The 22432-nt window shown below is 39.3% G+C and overlaps 1 protein-coding gene across 2 annotated transcripts in view; it reads left to right on the forward strand.

The window, feature by feature from the left end:
* Positions 1–22432, forward strand: part of ctbp2a (C-terminal binding protein 2a) — a 75227-nt gene that overhangs the window by 13606 nt on the left and 39189 nt on the right. For both annotated transcript variants that reach the window (XM_044045545.1, XM_044045546.1), the window contains one exon: positions 11242–11399. In XM_044045545.1, coding sequence (XP_043901480.1) covers positions 11342–11399 — 58 coding nt within the window. In that variant the 5' untranslated portion in view covers positions 11242–11341. The remainder of the gene's footprint in view (positions 1–11241; positions 11400–22432) is intronic.

Genomic DNA, 22432 nt, shown 5'->3' on the forward strand with positions numbered 1-22432 from the left:
TTTTGATTTCTTTGCTCCAGAGAACAAAGAAATTATTAAAAAAGAATCTTTTTTTTTTTTTTGGAAGTACAAAATAATCAACCAATATATATATGATGTATATGATACATATATATATATATATGTATGTATATATATATATATGTGTGTATATATACATGTCTCCTCTTCCTGTGGCCTTCCTGTGAGTTTTGTTTTAACAACTGTGTGCCTTGAGGAAATTTTTTTTTCCATTTTTGCAAACCCTGAACTGATAATAAACTTGAGGCTACTTACCGACTGAATCATTTCAAATAACTCACAGGACATAGTTATTTGTTCCATTTTCCACGCACTGCCTCAGATTAACCTCTGCCCTGGCCTTCCTTTTTTATTCTTTTTTCTTTTTTCTTCTAAGAGGCAGTTCTTTGCAATCAACCTGCCTGATACATACGTACATACTGTGTGTACACACGTTGATAAATTAGCCTCACGATAAGCAAACTATTAGTTCTGCAAAGGAAGTAAGGAAGGAAGGTCTTTTCAGACTTTGTACTGAACACACAATGGTGTGTGAGTTTTAAAGGCCTCGTATATGAAAGTGCTGGACCGCTGCTTTTGTGCAATGCTTTAACTTTTGTGCCACCGTGACGACGCTCGCTCTTCTCATGTCTCCATCAAACCATCCTTGAGCCCTTAATGCTGGGTGGAGTTTCTTTGTGCAGCAGACACCTTGGCCCCAGCTCCCGGACTAACACATGTGCTCTTGTCTATTTACATACATGTTGTGTAACTCGTGTGTGTGTGTGTGTACAAGTGTGTGCTCTCACACCTTAGCTTAGACTGACAGATGGAATCATTTCACACACAGACAGACAGGCAGGCTATAGAAAACATGGGTGTTTTTATTAGTATCGCTGCTGCTGCGGTGGTTAATAATCTGGGTCAGTGATGTTCAGCCCACAGCGAGTCGGCCTCTAGGGCCAGATTGGCCTTTACTTAACCTCATTTACTCTGTTACCTTACAAGCATACTTCACCTACAGTTTGCTGTTAAAGAGCCTACAACGAGAGGTGGAGTTGCATAGAGGAATCCAGAATCCATAGAAAGGGGAAGGGATGAAGTAATGGATGATTAAATCTACACGAAGAAGGCAGTAATGCAAAAGTACAGATTCCAAATGCTGTAAAACACAACCGCCGACCGACTGACCAACCTATAAAAACGTCTACTTTATTCTATGTGGTTGCGATTATGACACAGATGTTCTTCCCTGCAGCCCAGACAGAGCTCTTACCACCAAAACCCCCTGAACCTTTAATAACTTATTAAAAGATGTGCAGCTCACAGACTTGTAAGTGAAAACCTCAAAACCTTTAAGGCACTGGTGTAAAATTCAGCAGTTTATTGGGAATTTTGATAATCGATTTGAAGCTTTTTTCATAATTAAAACAAGATTTTTGATTGTTTCAGGTACTTAAACGTGAAGGTTTTCTGGTTTCTTTGTGCCACTTAACAAAGAAATCATTCAAAATTGTCTTGTTTTGTCCACAAACCAAAATGATTAATTCAATAACCTTATAATTTCCAGGTTTGACAAACACCGATCAACATTTTTTAATGTTTTCTGACATTTTATGGACCAAGCAATTAATCGTGTAAATAATGGACAGATTAACCGATTATGAAAATAATCTTTAGTTGCAGCTCTAATAAAATGCGATACGTGATACATGGTGCACAATACCAATAATATCACAATACAATAATTCTGTGATAATCGATGTATTGCAAAACAATCATAGTGGTAGAGCATGATATCTGTCGCACTGAATAACAAAAAAACATCAGTGAAAAGTTAAATGTGCAGGATTTCTCTGTTTATTCACCATAAAAGTCTATGTATTGAACTTGGATGGGGCTCTTAATGATCTCTTAATGTAGCTTTTTCCACCATTATCCCGATGTAAACTCCCTCATATTTGGCCAGGTAACTTCTGCCCCAAATTTCCCTTTGAGCTGCGCCACCAAGAGGAAACGTAATAATAGGCCTTAATTTTAATTAAAATGTCAATATTTGCCCTGGCACATCGATTATTGTATTTGACCAGGAAGGACGACAATATAATGCCAAATTTTAAAGCCATATTCCAGATAAATGCTACATAGATCAATCTACTTAAAGTCATTAATAAATTAGTATGTTGTCAGAATATATATATATACATAAAAAAAAGCTTTTAAATGAAATAAAAAGAGTTCAGAGGTCAAATATGAGATCTGACGTTCCACCAGCGTGACACAGTGGGAGGAGTCACTTTATTGCAGATACGTGGAATGAGGAAGTTCTTCTAAAAGTGATTACATTTATGGCTATTTACCTTCCTCTTTAAAAAGGGTGAAACTGTGAAGCGGAGCTCATCCAAAATAGGAGCATTTGCACCCACATCATGAACTCATCACTACAGTTAATTTGCAGTCAAATTGCTTTTGCGGTGGTTGCATATGCATCAGGTGCTCAGTAGTTAAGTGGTGGGAAAAGGCACATCATCAAGTTCAGCAATTAAAAGCGCCACTTACCAACCCCAACACACATAAGTGTACAAGTGCACCTAATTAGACTGAGACTATTCTGAGGGGATTTTGGTGAAATTAAGGACTATTATGTAGAGGACTAGTTTTGTGTGATATGGAAAATAAAATATTTTGTGCTTCCCTCACTTTGCTCCTCATACTCAGTCTGGAGCGGTTGTTATTTTGCAATTTAGTTCCATTTCGCGTTTCTCTGAAAGTCATAAAAAACATCTTTTCCATCACAAATTCATTTTGCATATATTTTGTTAAGGTACAACCTTTTTAAAAAAAAGTTATAATTCCTTCTGTACTCTCAAAGACAACTATAGCTCTGGAGCAAGTCACAAAAACGGAATTTGTCCTCGTTGTTGTGGTCTGAAACAATTATTCCATTAATCAATTATTAATCAATTACTAAATGAATTGTCAACTGTTTTGATAAATGAATATCAAAACATTTTGAACTTTTGAACACATTTTGAACACTTTCAACTTCTTAAATGTGAATATTTTCTGGTTTCTTTGTTCCATATAACAAATAAATCATAAAAACTGAATCATTTTGGTTTGTGGACCAAACAAGACGTTTGACAACATCATTATTTCCAGGTTTGAAGATATATATATATATATATATTTATTCCAAAAAAAATGTTTTTTCAAAATTTTGGAGATTTTCTGGATCAAACTATTACTTGATTAATTGAGAAAATAATCGACTGATTAATCCTTTTTGAAAATACTCTATTATAAATAACTCTATTGTGATCAGTTGCATATACATACTCCTGTTTACTGCAACGTTATACTCTCTTGTATCACAAAGAGCCTATTCTAGGTTTTACAGGTTTTTTATGGTCGATGCCAATGCCAATTTATTAAAAAATCGGGGCAGCTGATGGCTAATAATTAATGCCATTTTGTTTCCTATTTTATTTTTTCTTTTATCTGGTAAAATATAACTAACTGAAAACTTTAGAAGGTTATTCTCTTCTTTTTTTTATTTTTCATATAAATAAATCGCCAATTTCAGAGTCTAAATATGTAGTACGATTTATGTCTGCACTGCGGTATCAACTAAAAGTAAAATGTAAACATTTGGATAAATAAATCGAGATTTATTGATTCATTCAACACAATCTATATGTATAAAGATCACTGTATTGATTAAATGTAAAACTGCCTATATTATATACACACTGTAGGACAGAACTAGAGCACCTGCCATTTGAATGCTTTAATTACGATCACGACTGTTGCAGCAGTTGCCAAAATCATTTTCTTATACACTTCTGAATAGCTCTCTTGACAGCTCATGGCCTGAAGATTAATTTTAATGGCAGTGGAGCTGGAACTAATTACTGTTTTCTTTCTCTTGTAATCAGCCAATTATTTCTGATTAATTGATTGACGCGTTAAATGACAGAAATGTGTCGGGTCTCGTTTTTGTTCAGTCTGCCGTCCAAAAAAACACTCAAAAGCTGTTAATCTGTCTGGTATTTCTTGGAGTTAGACAATAAAACAACGACACAAAACGTTGTCAAAGCAGCTGCCATAAATTATCGTGAAATGAGTGTCCGAAAATGTCCTTTTAACTTCTACATGTTTTTGGACTGTGAGAGGAAACCGGAGAACGAGGAAAAAAAACTCGCAGATCGAACTTGGTCGAACTGCCATGTGGCCTCAAACCATCATTATTCAGTTTTTGTTATTTGGATCAAAGGAACCAGAAGAAAAATAAAGAGCTTGTTTTAATTATTAAAAATACACCAAATGATTAATATCTTATCAAGGGAAGTGATGAAGTAATAGTTATTCCAAGTGGGATTCCTTCAGCGGTCTTCTTCTTCAGTCTGAACATTCTCCTCAGACCTCTGGCGTTTTCACCCAGAGAACTTACTGCAACTTCCTGGATATTTTCCTCTTTTTGTCCAAGCCATTCTCTGTAAACCCTGGGGATACAGTAGTTGTCCCTGAAAAATGCCAGTAGATCAGCAGTTTCTGAAAATACTCGCAGCAACCCCGTCAACCATGCCATGTTCAAAGTCCCTTAAATCACCTTTATTCCACATTCTGATGCTCAATTTGATCTTGGGACAAGGTCGTCTTGGTTATGTCTACACTCACACTTGGCTGATGAGTTATTTGTGTCACCAAGTCATTGAACAAGTGTGCTTGAGTAAGGGTTGGCAATCACAGGATATGATACGATACATGGTCCACAATACCAATAATATCACAATACACTTCTTTGATAATCAATATATTGCAAGGCAGTCATACAGCGATACATCACGATATTTGTCTAACTGAAGAAAACAAAATGACCATGAAAAGTAAAAATGGCATGATTTTTCTATTTATTCACAACATAGAGAACAACATGCATAAAGTCTGTGTATTGACTGTGGATGGAGCATCTCTTAACGTAGCTTTCCCCACATTACCCTGCTGTAAACTCCCTCTTCTTCAGTCAAGTAACTTCCACCCAAGTTTCCCCTCATTCATTTGAGCGGCGCCACCATGAGGAGACAGGAAGTAGTGGGACGTGGCGAGTGAAACTGGCAGAAACTGTTTAATTGGAAGCTTAATTTGTTTAATAGTGATATTTGCCGCTTCGTATCAATTATCATGTTGCACGATATATCACCAAATCCATATTTCTGACTCACCCCTAGCCTCGAGTGTATATTTGAGTAAAATGTGTGTTGTTTTTTGGAAGTATAGTTATGTAGAATAGTAACAATAAAGATAGGGTTTGTTAATGTTAAATTCAAACATGGCTTCTGATCTTCCACGTCCTCTGTTGGGTGTGTTGTGATATTGTGGATAAAAATTAAATTGCCAATTATCCAAGTGGAGATTTAATGGCAGACTTTGTTTTTAGTTCATTAGATGTAAGGAGCTGGAGAGAGGAAGAATGTAGGCCATGCCGAGAGCCTCTGTGGTTTAAGCTAACAGGCTGCTGTGCACAATAATGTCATCATTATGCGTTTCCTGGGTGACTTAAACGAATCGCTATTATTACAAAATTGTGCATTGCTTCAAGTCAGCAGATAGCACTGCCGCAGTCTCATTTGAAGATGTTGAAGATGACAACATGAGAGGAGGAGGAAGAGAGGAAGGATGGGATGGGATGGGGAGAGTGGTTTAAGAGAAAAGGCGATGTAAAGGAGAAATGGGCAGTGAAAAGGACGCCGTCTGCCAGCAGCTGACAGGACACGCAAAAGGAGGTGAAAAGAAACATGGGAAAGCACAGACGCCCTGACAGACACCGAGCATGTGATGATGATGGAGAGGTAGAAAGAGGGGAGATGTAATTGTCAGTAACTGGTGCGTTTGTACGAGGAGGAGGGCTGCAGGAAGAAAGCCTGTCAGGGAGGAGTACGCCGTAAATCAGCAGCCTGAGTGGCAGCTTTACGTGGCCCTCAGAGCCCCAACTATCAGATTAATGAGAGAAGAGAAACCTTAACCACCTTCTCATCTCTGCTGCTTCTTTTTCTGCTATCTGGCACTTTCAGAGACATAAATCACACACTCTTAAGCAGTCACTTAAGGTAGCTGCTACACAATTCTTCCTTAAAATGGTGACGGTAAAATCCCACCACCCTGTCCAATGATGTTTTGCACTAATGAGATTTTTATGCAGCCAGTGTCCCATCAATGTAGCGTCACTTTAAAATTTGTTCTGCTTTCTAAGCCACATTCATCAACTGCGGAAGGGAAAAAGTCAACTTTAATGGGTATTATTCATTTTATTTCCAAGAGTAGTTAGATGAGAAGATCAATGCAAGTGTCAGGTCCATATGGTGCATTTAAAGGCGCTGTTAGCTTAGCTCAACAAAGAAACTGGAAACTGAAATCTGTCCAATCTGTTCTTCTTGGTGCCACTGAACTTCACCTTTATAGTTGTTAGATCCTGTTTGTGCAGTTAAACTAAGACTAATTAAACATGGCAGATATTGTTGTTTTAAACAAAACACGTTAGCGGTTCTCAGTCTTCACGCTAAGCTATGCTTACTGGCTGCTGCTCAGTACATAGCTTCTAATAAATAGTCAAGAGAGACATTTTTTATATAACATATTAGTGTGTATGTATAAACTTGTGTAATATTTTAGTTACAGTTGTTCACGTTATGTTCTTCATTTAGATCTATTTCTATCTGTTTTTGATGTTAGTAGATTTACTTTGCGTCATAAATATGCTCTTATTGTGAAGTTTACATCGTTCCATATAAAAACAAGCACTTTTGCTTTGAAAGTCTACAAGATATCACGATTTCTTGCGTTCATCTTGCGTGCATCATGATGAAAATGTTGTGCTATAATATTTAGCGTATATCGCCCACCTGCTACTGAGCAGTTGTTTTTCCATCTTTTCTTTCTCTAGACAAGTTGGGAAAAACAACTGTTAAAGAGATGAGTTCATTCATTTAAGAAACATGCAAATCGCCAAGATGGACACCAAATTCAAAATGGCCAACTTCCTGTTGAGTTGTGGCCATTTTCCCAATTGATTTTTTTGTTTGTTTTCACCAATGTTTAGGACCTCAAAAATGCGATCCTTTGAGGAGAAGGAAAATAGTACAGTAATTCCTGATAATCTTTGATAATCTAATGTCATATTATTCTCATTTACTGATGACAAGGAGTAGAAGCTCAGTTGGTGATATAAAAAAGAAAGACATTGCTTATTAAACATCAACACCTGATATGTCAATGAAACGTGAAAGTCACAGCTGTAACTTCACTTCACTGTGTGCCTTTTAGGGGCAGCTGTGGCTCAGCAGATTGATCGTTTTCAAACCAAAAGGTTGGCAGTTTTATCCCCGGCTCCTTTAGTTTGATGAGTCCAATGTGTCCTTGAAGACACTTCACCCCAGATTGCTCCCGGTGTCTGTGCTGGCAGTGTGTGATTGATACACAGTTGAAAATAGCTGTGTGAATGTGCCATGTGAATGGGTGATTGACAAAACGAAGGTGCTTTTAGCGGTCATCAAAACGTCACCCGGAGCCAAACCCACAGGTTTGTTAATCCGGTGAGAGGACTCATCGGACACATGACCTCAGTATAGGAGAAAGACTTTTCTCTTTAAGTGGCTTGTCCCTCTTTTTGTCTCTTTTATGTACTATGTACTAGATATTAATGAGTGCAAGTGAAAGGAAAGCAATATATAGAGAGCTAAGATAGAGAGAGGCTGGCTCTTTTCTGTTTGTGAAATGTCTGGATGTACAGGGTGTCGATGGAGAGGCAGTGTGTGAATTCATAACTCTTGTGATGTGAGTGATGCAATGGTTGCAGCAATGCGGTTATTCCTTTCTTTGTTGCATTCTGATACTGTTTTTTCTACTTCCATATGTGTCTGTATGAGACACAATAAAGAAGCTTTTTTGAATAAATGCTGCAGCTAACAACAATTGATTATTCTGTAGATTATTATTTTCTCCATTAATGAAAGAATTGAGAAAATACATTGATTGGTGTTTCATAAAACTCGAAATGATGATGTTTTCAAACGTCTTGCTTTGTCCACAAACAAAACGGTTCAGGGTTAATGATTTGTGTGTTTGTTTCTCCTCTAGTTTCTCTCCTCAAGCCTTGAGCACATACTGTATATATCCTCTCAGGTCAGTCCCCTTATTGTCAAGTTATATAACAGCACAGCAGTTAAGTAACAGTCCAGCAGCGACGGTGCTCAGAGCTGCAGGGCAAGCGCACTTCCTCCCCGACACTCCTTTGGCAGAGAGAGATCAAAGTTGTTGTTGTTGTTGAGCAGCCTTTTCTGACTCGACACTGAAGTCTGTGTCCTTATCTAAACTGCTCACACCAAATTCCATAGAGAAAAATCAGCATTTTGACATCACAGCACATGGGAGTTGATGATCCATTGCTGTCTCAGTTTAAATGTGTTATTTTGTTGGGATTTACCTGTGTCCCACAAACTTGTCAAACACCAGTAGAGCTTAATTAACAAATTAAAGCGCCTTTAAGTGAACAGTTTCCCTCGTCACACGTCACTACTAGATATCTCCTCACGGTGGCGCTGCTTTGATGAATGAGGGAAACTTGGGTGGAAGTTACCTGGCTGAAAAATGACAATGGTGGAAAAAGCTACATTAAGGGATGCTCCATCAATACATAGACTTATGTTGTTGTGATTAAACAGAGAAATCCAGCACTTTTGACTTTTCACATTAACGTTTTGTTTTCTTCAGTGAGACAGATATCGCGATGTATTGCTATACGATTGCCTTACAATATATTGAATATCACAAAATCGTTGTATCGTGATATTATTGGTATCGTGGACCGTGTGTCCTGTATTGTGACGTAACCTGTGATTCCCAACCCCTAATTGTATGATTTCATTCTCTTACGGTGTTCAAGGCACCTGTGCCTGTGCTGTTGTTTGTCCAGTGAGGCAAATGTCAATGAAGTGAGATCAATATCGTGAAACTTTATAATGACTAAACGGCCAGATGCACTCATGACCCATGCTGTTGCCGCTTGGCAGCAGTCACAGCATGTCTCCTCCCGTCTATTCATAGCCAAGGTGGTGTGACTCTCTCCCTCTCTCTCTCCCCCGCCTCTGACCGACTTGTTTCCTGGACCCACTCTTGCTCAATTACTTCTCCTCTGACTCCCACATGTGGATCTTCAGCTCCTTGGCAAGGAGAGCAAATCTTGTGGAGGAGGAAAGCAAGCTGCAGTGAAGCGATCCACAATGTTTTGTGTTTCAAAAAACAACAACCCCACAGTGTTCAAAGCAAAGTGTGTTAAATGCAGGAGGAATCAAGAATGTAGCACCTGCAATGTTGTTTCTTTTTAAATCCACTTAACAGGGCTGCCCCTCCCACCCCCACAGCTGGGAACAGCTGTCAAAATACAGATGCAATGCATCAATTCATCATTAAGCCATACTGCTGCTCAGCCTGCCCTCCATCCCCAGCAGAACATAATGGTTATAATTGCAGTTGCAGGGCAAATATCAATATATCATCATATAAATAGTCAAGCGAGAGCCATTCTCAAAGTGCAGCACTCCAGGATTGAGCCCAGAGGGCGATATATGGACGGAAAGAAACAGCGGTCGGGTTATAAATGTGCGAGTGCAGCCCGAGAAAGATGTAGGCAGAGGACGGCTGTCACACTGGACTCATCCTGTTAGATGACATTCTGGTACTTTCCTCTCCCTCCCTCCCATTAACAAGCGTCTTCCCTCCCTCATGTCTTCATTCTGCTGATACAACAGCCTCACCTCTGCTGACAAACTGACCCACATTCCTCTGAGTGACTCGCTGCCCTCAGACTGTGACCGTGCTCAGGTCCACATCGCTGCTTGTCATCATGTGCATCTTTGTGTGTGTCAGCGTATGTGTGTGTGTAACCTCCCGCCCCCCCCAAAAAAACAGCTGCCACATCTGTTCAGGCTTCACCAGTTAGATGATCGTTCTTTAGAGGACGATCAGTGACTGAACATAAATGACACTATTTACTCACTCTCACATTACATGTCTCTCTTTCAAACGGGGCTCCCTCTAGTGGAGAGTGGCCTCTGCATGTTTGACTTCAAACTGAATTCTCATCTTCTCATTCTTGCCTTTAGTCGTGATGCTGTCTGATTGTGTGTCGCTGGTTTAAATGTCTTGATTTTTACTTTCCCTTTGATATATTTTGTGTGTTCAGATGTCACATTTTTCTAAACATTTTGTTTCTATGAAGCAATTTGACTCAAATAAATAAACAATAAACATGACTAACCATCAATTGACTGATACAAACCGATGTCAATTCAAGCTTTTTATTTTCTTTTTTCCTCCATCTGTTTAAACATATTTAATAATCACAAATAATCCAAAAGATAATATGCTTAACTTCAGTTAGCGGTTATTTAACAACACTAATTGTCCGTCAATCAAATTTATTTTACATTTTCTCTGCAATGCCAAAAACTAAAGATAATATGCAAAGAAAGAATTTTAAATATATGAAACAGATGATCACAAAAAGGGTTAGATATAAACAATATACTTTTGGATGAAAAAAATAAATGGCAAAAAATCCCTATTAATTGACCCAACCCATTACTTGGTCTACATCTAAAGTAGATTTGTTTAAGGCACCTTAAACATTTGTGTGTCTATAATATATATAAAATATGAAAACACTTAAAATTAAGGCTGGGCAATAATAATTTAATACTTATTATCACAATATACAGTAATGTAAACCCTTTAAAACCCTTTAGAGAAATGAATATCGACTTTTCACCTTCTAATGTTTAATGTCTCATAGTTTTCGTTATGTTCTGTCTATATGGAAGTTTTAAACCATACTTATCTGGTTTCTGTTTGTTCTTTTTATTTGTTTTATTATATTAAACAAACCGCAAGCTTTAAACAAGTTACCTAATTTAATTTGTGTATAATACACCTCGGTATATGTACCATATCCATGTCACTCTTTACATATGTAGTAGTAAGTGTGAACTTTGTTTTGCAGTGTTTGTGTCTAATGTTTCTTCCTGACTCATTATCAATCGTTGAAACATAATATATAAACAGTTTGTTATAATTAGTAGCATAAATTCAGGAAATGGTGATGGAGAGTGTTGTATAGTTGTGGAATTTTCGCTGAAAATGCATTAAAACACCGTCTGACTTTATCACTGCTTTCTTGAATTTTAGGTATAAAACATCTGCTACCTACCGTCCACACGACTGGACACTGAGAAGCAGAGGTGGATAGAAAATCAAGAGAGGAGAGAGCATTTCAGGCTGTGACAGGATGGCTCTGGTCGACAAACATAAAGTCAAACGCCAGCGGCTGGACAGGATCTGTGAGGGTGAGACACTCTCTTTTTACTTCTTGTCTTTCTTTCTTTTCTTTTTTGTCCATTTGGAAGTGATGGTGTAGTCATAAAAAGCAAAGAGTCTCTCCAAGTGTGTTTGAGTTTGTCAGGAGGGACCAACTGAGGCTCCAAACTTCTGCCGCAAAGGTTTGTCGAGGAGAGAAAAAGTGTGTGTTTAGCTGAAATGTCTGGAACAATCAGGTGAGGGAAAGCACCTGGTCGAGCACTTACAGTAGAAGGCAGGATGCCCGTCCACTCTATTGTTTGACTTTTTCCAGAGATCTTCCTGCTGGATTCTCATTATTCTCTCACGGATGCTTTCAGAAATGTGGAGCTGCAGGGCTTGGTCGGAGAAGTTCTTGAAAATGTCAGTGGTGGCGTTTCATACAAGACCCATCTAGATCAGTTTCAGTAAGATTTTACAGAAACACAGATTTGTCAGTACCTAAACCTGGTCCTAATGAGGCAGAACTTCATTTCTGAGGAACTTATCAAATCTGGTGGTATGATTTGACTTGTGATTTGGTTTAAGTTAGGGTTAGCCATTGACTGGTTGTGGTTAGGATATTTAATTCAGGTTGTCCAAATGAATATGTGTTAATGCAGAGTCCTGAAAATGATACCGGCAAGAAAAAAGTAGGACAGAGTATGTGATTTAGTCCTTTGGGCGACTGGCGCCGCTCTCTTTCCCATCAAATATCTCTACCTGCATTACACCTGCTTTTATGAGGCAGAGAATTGGAGAACTGCAGAACAGACATGGCCCTTTAACCACAGTTTATGCAAATAATGATAATCTCCTTTTATGTTTTTGCACAAATCTCCCTTATTCCCTTCCACCCTTCCCTGAATGTACCACACTCAACCAACCACAAGACACCTGATAAAGTAGTGTGTTGGGTGATTCAGCATTACCTACCTTGGTCGTTCTCCTCTGATCTTTGGCATCTACAAGAGTTTTTCCTCCCAGAAATCTGCTGCTCACGGGATATTCTCTGATGATTGTCCATTGGAATCCTAGTAGATCAGCAGTTTCTGACATGCTCAGACCAGCCTCTCTGGAATCAGTATCCATGTTGCATTCAAAAGCCACGTTTCCACCGAATGGAATTGTTTGGTTTGGTACTATTAGGAATAGTACCAAAGTAACTGGCCCCAACCGTTCCTTTCTTTTGGACCCTTTCTTTCAGGTACCAGATTGAAATGGTATGGTTAGACTCAACCCGACAGAAAAGCAGCCACAAACTGAGCAGGAAACAAAGAGCTGCTGGATGCCCTCCTTTGTTGTCTGTTGTGTTGTGCGCAATGCTGTAGCTCATTGACGTCACACCGGTACAATGTCATGCTATGTGGCAATTGGGCACAGCCCCCCACCAAGTAAAGGTACTGTTCTCAGTCGAAACGTGTACTGTACTCTACCAAACCAAACTGTATCATGATGGAAACACGGCTTGAGTCACCTTTCTTCTTCATTCTGATGCTTGAGTTGAACTTTAACAGGTTGTCTTGACCATGTGTGTATCACTAAATGCATTGAGTTGCTGTCATGTGATTTACGTGCCTGACCATGACACCAACAGTGACTGTAATGACTGTAATGTAGTCAAATACATATACAGAATTGTTTCTATGGGAATTTGTGCCCATTCATTCTGTGTGATATTTGTGCCCATTCATTGGTCAGGGCTCTGTGAAGGCCAGCCAAGTTCTTCCACACCAAACTTGTCAAACCATTTCTTCATAGTCTTTTATTTGTGTCATTAGGAACAGAAAAAGGCCTTCCTTAAAACTGTTGCCACAAAGTTGGAAACATAGCATTGTCCAAAATGTCTTGGTATGCTGAAGCGTCAAGACTGTCCTTCTTTGGAGATAAGGGTGCTAGCCCAAAGCCTGATTGAAACACCTGAATTCAATACCTGACAGGTATGGCCAAATACCTTTGTCCATTTCGTGTATTTGTCATCAGTTGACGATGTGTACCTAATAAAGTGCACAAAGGGCAGAGAAGCTCCTGCACCAGCTGCTGCACCAATGTCCCGATAAGAATTATGTCTGAAATGACTGGTAATGTGTTCGTACCTCTGCCCCTGAGAAAGAAAATATAATAGATTCCTCAGTGAAGCAGTGATTTGTCCAATTCCACCCTCGGAATGAGAGCCACATGTGGCATCTCAAGCCTCTCCAAACCGCCAACCCTGCTCACATGGAAACTCTCTCTTCGTTGGTATTCTCTAAGGAGGCAACATCATAAAACAATATTTTCTGATTAGCACCATTTTGTTCCACAGGCATTCAAAGCCATGTGTCCATGTCTCCTCTGCCTATTAACAATAAAGTCATTCTCCCTCTTGTTCAGTTAGTCACCACGGCTGTTCTTAAAAACAAATTTCGAGGAGGGTGATTCACATTGACGTTAAAAGATCAGAGGTCGGTGAATCACGCCGTTTTCACGGCAGTGTTAAATCTCTTCAACCATTAAAAAAAAAAGGGGTATTTCAAAACCAGAGGCATGGTGGCGTGTTCTGCACCATTGCGACAAAGCCACCCACTATTTTCTATAAACAGAAAGCTGGGACCGAGGCGTGAAATAGAAATCAAAGTTGGAATTATGTGTATTGACAAAAACAAGAGCGTTATGGAGTGATTGTGATTTGTGTTGCCAGCGCTGGGGTTGCACTCTGCGAGACAGCGAGTCAAGTCTGTCTAATCTCCATTTATCCTCCGAGGATAACTGTATCAATCCAATAATTGTTTCACAGCGGCGTGCATTGATTACATCTTTACTCGTTGTGATGAATGGCAAACGGAGCCACTGTGGCCTCAACCCACTTCAGGATGGGTCAGTAAAGCTCCTGATAGGAACAAGTCACAGTGCTGGAATGCAGATTTGACCGGAACGGTGGGTGTTTCTGATGTGATTCAGTGTCCTCTGTTTTCATGTTGCATTTTGGTGATAGTTTTTTTCCAAATTAGACACACAAGGTCAAAACTGGGGCTTCCAATCTTGTCCATTTGTTATGTTTCACAACAATGTTTCACAACAATTTGTCAGAAACATGCTGATCCCAGTTAGAGCTGAAGGTGACACCCTGTTTTCTTCTTACAAATATCAAAAGGGGGAAAGCACATCATCACAGTGCTGGAAGCACAGAATTCTTTTGCTTTTTCCTTGATATATTACTTTTGACTTTTGAAAGATAATCTAATCAGGATTTTTCTTGAGGTGAGGTCAGTAAAACATGCAGATTTGGGCAGACGATGTTAGCGGAGAACAAGTTTAACATAAAATCTGCTTTTATGGAATATACAGAATTTGCTGTGTGACATTTTCATTGATGAATGAATATCTAATCTAATGTGAGGGTTTGATGTTTTGACAAGGGCTACAGCTATTGATTGTTAATCAATTAATGGATTATTTTCTTAATCGATTTATGTGCCGATTATTTTCTCGACTAATTGATTAGTTTGGTTCATAAAATGTTAAAAAAAACTTTCCCATAACTTGAAATAATGATGTTCTCAAATGTCTTGTTTTGTCCACAAACCAAAATTATTATAATTATTATTGTTATTATTATTATTTTAGTTTTCATGATTTCTTTGATTTTTGGAGCAAAGAAAGAAGAAAATATTCACATTTAAGAAGCTGAAAGATCTGAGGAAAAGAAACAAAATAGTTGGTGTTTCAATGATGCAGCCCTAATGGTCACATTAATATATCTGTGTTACTTTGATACATAACTTAAATTAATCCAAATGCTTGCTGTTTAATGAAAGTGTATCTGTTAGTTTGTTTGTTTTTTTTTAAAAAAAACAACAGCAATCATTCAATTAATTGATTATTATTCGATTACTATATTCATTGTCAACTATATTGATCATCAGTTAATTGGTTTGAGTGTTTTTTGCAATAAATAAAACAAGCTTTCTGATTTTGTAGCATCTTAAATGTGAATATTTTCTGGTTTCTTTGCTCCATATTACAAAGAAATCATTAAAACCGATTCATTTTGGTTTGTGGACAAAACAAGACATTCGAGAACATTATCATCATTTCTAGGTTTAATAAATGATGAATTGAGAGAAGAATCATTAGTTGCAGCCCTAAAATGAATGTATTACATTGAGAGCTATTCCTTTGAAAGTCCATCCGTAACTTTGGATGAAAAGTGATGGCCATCATGTTATGTAAAAACAGAACATTTCAGAATCGGTAAATCCACTCATTCATCAACAAAATTGTTCCCCACAAGGACTTCTATTTTTTCGATGTAGAATTAATAGAAACAACTCCTTTTTCATTTCGCTATTAAGCCGAAACAGAATAGTTTCATGTGCATGCCATCTTTGAAATCTATATCTTGCAACTGTTATTTCTGTTGTGGTTTCTGATGAAGTGCCAAGTGGAGTGTAGCTGCAATAAGGGAGCGGTGGAAAACATCTGCTGTGAGCATCAGTTGCCACACTCCTCCTCACGTTCACCCTTTTTCTCTCACCCTCTCACTCTCTCACTCTCTGTCTCTGTCACTCTGCCTCCTTCTGTCCGCTCCATCTGTGTACCCAGCATGCATTGGCTCGGGCAGCAGTGCAAGTCGGTGCCATCACCGTTTAGTCAGAGCGCGCTGACTGATCCGGGCAGAGATAGGAGATGCGAGCGGAGCCGCGGCGTGAACTAGGTCGCGGTGACGGCGTGTCCCTGAATGTTGATTTTTACAAGTTCTGATCTGTGCTTGGACGCAAACACCACAAGGTGGGGGTAGTGGAATTTTGTCATGCCGTTGCTTTCCAAGTTGACAGTTAAGCAAACACGTTAGTGCCTGATAATGCATGGCGTGTACGACATTTAAAACATCGTGTGAGTAAACACACTGAGGCTACAAGCACAATAAACACTGAGAGATTTAGGAATAACAGAATGCTTTAGATTAAATGGAGAGGAGAAGCGGGGGAGGCTGAGGAGGGCGAGGAAAAGGGGGGGTGTTCTGATGTCATCCTCCCCCTAAGGGGTTATGATGATGGGGGGTGGAGCACCCACCTCTCTGCTCTCAAACCACCACCACCACCACTGGCATCCAGCTCTGGTATTAGGTCATCAGATACAAACCCCCCCAGGCTTGTTCCAGGCTCCTCACCAAAACCCACCACCCTTTTTATAAGCTTTGTGTAGCAGCAGGGAGAGGCCACGGAGAACTGGATCATCAGAATTACGGCATGGTGTGTTTACGGTGTTATTAAATAGAGTGAGACTGGTGTCCGTTGAATAAAATTCTCTTGATAGAGTTTTTTCCCCTCCTCTTAAGTCCCAGTGTCTGCATTCGCTCAATTGTTTGAGCTGGCATGTGGCTTAGCGGTTGTTGAACGTCGGAAAATGAGTTCCTGGAAAATATCTCCTTTCAAAATGAACTCTGCAGCTACAACGCTAAGTATTTTAATGACCTGTGGCTTTTTTTTTCTGGATGGAGCCTGGAGACTGCAGAAAAAGATGGGTCTGGGAGGGAGGGAGGGAGGGAGGTGGGTTGAAGAAAGGCATCCAGAGGAGATGGATTATAGGTAAAGGGATCTCATCATAACTTAGCTGACCTGGAGGAAATTGGGGAGAAATTTTGGGCTTTTTGGTGCATGCTTATTAGCACAATGGGGGGGAGGGGAAGTACAGTTGCTAGTGGCTAGTGGCAGGCCTTGCTCACATGTTTTGTCAATGGCATAAGGGATTTTCTCCCGATAATTAATAACAAAAACAACTGTTAAGAATTTACGGCTGCTGGGTCTGCACAAATCTGCACACTTTTCCATTATACAGTTTCTAGCCCTACTCTACTCGGTATCAGGCACGTGGTTTTGCATTACTATTGTACCTCCTCAACATCGGCGGGGTCGTCATAGCACGGCTGCAACAAAACTGCTGTGGTGTTTATACGCAACAAAACTAGTGATGGTCAAAGCATTTTTTTTTCTAGTGTAACTGAATCATTAGAAGCCGTTAATTAAAAAGAAACGCAAACATTTCAAAAGGCCCCTTTACTGCTGCACCTGTAAACGTATTCAAATTATCTTTAAAGATGCGTCATTTCATTGTCGCCAACCCCCATTTTACAGTATATTTCGTTGCTCTGTGGAGGAGGAAGTAGAGACAAATAATTCCTCATGAATCTCATACACGGCAGGCGTGTAAATAATGTCTTGTCAGTTTTGCATTGCAATTCATCCAGCAACATTATCCGCTACAACGGCACTGGCAGTGTAATCCCATTTTCAGTTACTGCCTCCTGCCCCACGCTCATGCATAAGTCAATGTGTGTTTAACATTCAAATCATGCCGTGGGTACGTGACATGTCACACTATAGAAGACACTTGTTTTTATTTCTGTTGCGGTGCAGCGTATTCACTTAGAGTTGGTGTGCGATTCTGTATTCATGTATGCATGCACGGCAGACCAAGGCCAAGGCTTTAGCGGTGGTTTGTACACGTTTGAATGAAAGGCGACGTCCATGAAAAGCGCCATGGTTGCTGCTGTCTCTGCCGCACGTCAGAAGTCAGACTAGCAGAACGGGTTCAGGAGTCCGAGTGGTGATCCGGGATCTGGGATCCTTTAAGCCTAGTGTGTGTGCGTGATTACATGAATGGTTGGGTGGACAGATAGAGGGATGAGTGTTGAGTGACAACAAAATTCCAAATGGGTGTGTTTGCATGAGAACCTTCTGATTCTAATATGCAAACATATTGTTTTTGGCACCCACGCACACACACCTATTTTAACATTAATGTGGAATCAGGGAGTGTTTAGTAGACACTTGTGACATTTGAACTGTAAACTATTGCTACCTGCATCTTGATTCAGTTTATTTAATACTGTAAGAAGTTGTCTGTGCTGTAAAAACACATTAAAGGGATAGTTCAAGCTGTGACAAGTGTCCTTGTATGAGGTGTAGACTTATTATCAAAACAACATGATCTATCAGGTACTTGTTTGGTTCATAAAAAAACATCAGAAAATGTTGAAAAATCTACCGAACTTGGTAAATGATGATGTTCTTGAGTGTCTTGTTTTGTTCACAAACCAAAGTTATTCAATTTTATTGAGTTATTTGTCATATGGAGCAACGAAACCAGGAAATATGTAAGAAAAATCTGAAAAATGCTTGTTTTAGTTATTTAGTAATCAATTAATAATCTAATAATTATTGTCCTGTGATGCTTAAGCTGCCGTTTTTTGCCCTGGAAACTTAACTATTGACACTTCTGCAACAAAGTTCAGAGAGAAAATCTTTGATTAACATTTTAAGGCACACAGGAGTTGTTGATCAGCTGCTGCCTCCATTGCTTAGTTCAAATATGTAAACTCGTTACTTTGTGTGTTTGAAATCCTCTCATTGGATTTATGCAAATGGCACAAACTTACCAAATGAGTCAGCTGTAGACCAGCAGCTACCCTGTCTCTCTGAGCTAAAACTAATGATTTTTACAATGGAGTTTGGTGCAGCACAGTGAGAGGTTTATAAACTTTTAAAAGGCAAGATAAAGCAGTCAACTTAATCTTAAGATACTGTGGACTTAAGCAGACTTTGATTTCATATGTCCCTAAAGGCAACCATGTTGTCAGTGAGTGTGAGGTTGTGGTTGCCAGGTTGGCAACAGTGGCACAAGGCAGTGCTCAGAAAAGTCAGTATTGTTCAGTCAATACCTGATAGTGTTGAAACACAAGCTTTCAGTAAAGTGAAATCTATTTGCAGTGAAAAAATCTGCATAATTGAATCCTCACAAAATGGTCGAGGTTTCTGTTTGTTTTGAGTCGTTTGAAAATTCTACTCAATCGAGTCTTATTTGAAGTCTTTTCTGCCGTGGTGGTATTATATTTGTTCAAAAATCTTGCGGCGTAATTCCTAAATCCCTCTGTTAAAGTGAATCTGGGGGGATGTGTGTGCACAGTCTGGCAAGTATGACAAATGGAGAAACAGTAGAATTTCAAAAGTCAAACATTGTTTAGTTTGAGACAAACAGAACTCTTACCATGTACTTTCCTGTCAGGATTAAATCCACAAAAAACCCTGAATACACACCTCTGCCCTCATCTCTCTGTTTGAGGTTTGACTCTATGGGGATGTCTGCTCTGCCTTGCCTTGCCCTGCTCTGCTATACTAAGACACAGCGTCTCATGAGAGACAAGCGCGAGGAAGTAATGAGAGGGGTGGATAAGGTTGGTGAAAGAAGCCAGGAGATCACGTTGTATACGGCACTGCACTGACGTGGATGTGTCGACGTGTTCTTCCAAATCTGAGCAGCTATTTTATAGCCTTTTAAGCTGCAGTGTGTGTAACTTGTGATATTTATCCCCCAATATTTTAGCATTGCACACAGTGTGAGAACATTGAGAGCCGAATATAGCACTTATCTCCACGGATGTACACAAACGCTGCTCCTTTTTTTTATTTCATTGTCTCTGTGAATACATCACTAAGTAACTGTCAAGTGTGAGGTAACACTTTTTTCTTACAATTAAGCCCAGGTTTCAAGTAGATGTTGTGCCTGTGGGAGATTAAAGACCTTGACTCTTAAATAAAAACAAAATGGCTTTAAATAATTCATCTTTATAATCTGTTCTGGATCTCTGTAACAGCTCGCTCTTGCCTCTTCTCCTTCCCAGTTTAATTTCCTTTTTAACATCAGGCTGAGTAATATTCTTTTAACCTTACCATCTAAACTTTTTTTTTATATCAAGTACCACCTGAGAAAATGTTGAGCTCTTGAAGTAACACTATTATCACCATTAACGTTAAAAGTACAGTGGTGTAAAAAGGTCTCTCATCATCATCCTCCTCCTCTTCTTCACATATACTTCACACACTGGTATGGTGAGAGATAAGGTGACTCTAATTATTATTCTTTAATTACATACCCTGGTACATACAGTAGAAAAGTATTTCTGATATTCCACCAGAGGAAGCTTGCGTACCACTGGTGGTACACGTAACACAGTTTGAGAACCATGGTTCTCAAGCGTAGTCGCTGTCGTCAGCCTGTGCTCCCTCTCTGACCTCTAATCACACAACAGTAATTAAACAACATGTTAGTGTTGACGACAGATGTGTGTGCACATTCTCTCCGTGCGACGTTCAGGAATCTTTCACTGCTCTGTTCTCCCACTCTAAATTCTGTATCACGCCCCACCCCACCCCACCCCACCCCTGTAGGATTAGATTTGAGATTAAATTTTGGACGGAAATGGACACTTCCTCACCTTGCCTCTGTTTTCATGCATTAATAAACAGATGCTCTGCAGAAAGGGATCGATGTTCAGCCACAGTGAACACAAGAGTGCAGGAAGTTCACTCGGCGAGGTATTCCCTCACTGCCTCACAGACAAATGTACACCTTTCATTATATTTTAATGTACTGTGCACGCGCATGGCCAAGCCTTTATATGCAATTTTAATTTTTTTAAATTATATATATATATATATATATATATATATATATATATATATATATATATATATATATATATATATATATGCATAATATTTGTATTAGTGTATGATTGCTTTTAAATAAAAACTAGTATGTTTTTTGTAGAATAAGTCATTTATATGTACTTTATGCAAGGGCCTTGCTTGCTATCTTAAGCCACCATCTTTTAGAAGCAAAAGTGTACTTTTCAGTCAAGAGAGCTGTAAAAAAAGAGTGTTTACATCCTTTCTGGAATGAATAGGCCACCAGAGTTCCCTGAGCGAAAGAGTCCTTTGTTTGTCTCACAATTAGACTGACTGGGCCTTTAAAGGGCTTTCAAGGTACAATAAAGAAAGTAGCCACTGTTAGCTGCGGTTCCTTTTAATTATTTGATAAACGTACACATAATTATTGCAGCCTTTGCTCTTTGTACCATTTTGTGCCTGTTGTTTGCAAATTTAATTAGTTGTTAATGCAGTTGTCCAATTGATTGTGGCTTTATAGTGGAGAAAAAAAGGTTAAATAAAGACATATATATGGATGCAGTGGAATGAGGCGTCCTGCTGTGTTGCAGTTCAAGCATAGTGAGGCAAAGGTTGTAGGTGCATTGGATTAACTTTGGTTACAAAAAGGAAAACCTCCCCCTCTCTCTCTCTCACTCACACACACACACACACAGATGCACAAACCACACCCCCCCGGTGTTTTACTTTTTTCCGCAAACTGGCAAATCCAGATTACAGAGTCTCTTAAGTGGAAGAGATCAGAGGAGCTTTAGGAAAAGAGGGGGAAGGTGCTGTGTTTTGTTCACGGCAACATGCATATGGTTTGTGTTTTATGCTGTTATATGAACGGCCAAACAAAGCAAATGTTGAAATTTATCTTCATACTCAACCAGAGGCAGGAAGAAAATTGGATTCATATTCAATGTGAAGTCACTGGGAGGGTGAATTTTGACAAACACTGCAGGTTAATATGGTTATAAACTCTGCACTTCATTGTCAGAGGAATTGGACAGTTAACATACAGACTTCATGGTGTGTGTGTGATCTCAAATGGAGGCATTGACAGTGAGCACCACAGAGACATCAAGGACATTTCAGAGTGAGTTGGGCAGCAGTTGTGTTGTGGCTTTGCTGCAAGCATGGGGGCCTGGAGGATTAGTGTCCAATCAGAGTGGATTTGATGTTTACTGACAGGGCATGGGACTTAGCTGAGGGAAGTGTATTTCATTTGTATTCACTGACGCTGTGCACGTTGCCTGGCCTCCCCTCCCTGCATCTGCTGTGAAACTTGCAAACTAAAAACTTGAGACCTGTTGAAGATTGCACATCATCCACAACCTCAGGTATGTGACACTGCAGTCCCACGGTGAGGTAATTTATTTATTTTAGGGTTGGAAGCATCATTGTTACCATCTTTGTCGTCATGCCCATCAGCAGATGCATGTTTCTGGTTCATATGACGTCACAGTGGGAAATGGAATTAAAACAGGCTTTATTTAGATGTAATCCCTCAGAGCAATTGGAAGAGCAAAGTAAAATGTCCAGGAGAAGAGAGAGATAAACCCCATTGGATT

Source organism: Solea senegalensis, linkage group LG15, assembly GCF_019176455.1.
Source record: "Solea senegalensis isolate Sse05_10M linkage group LG15, IFAPA_SoseM_1, whole genome shotgun sequence".
In the NCBI taxonomy this organism is placed as follows: domain Eukaryota; kingdom Metazoa; phylum Chordata; class Actinopteri; order Pleuronectiformes; family Soleidae; genus Solea; species Solea senegalensis.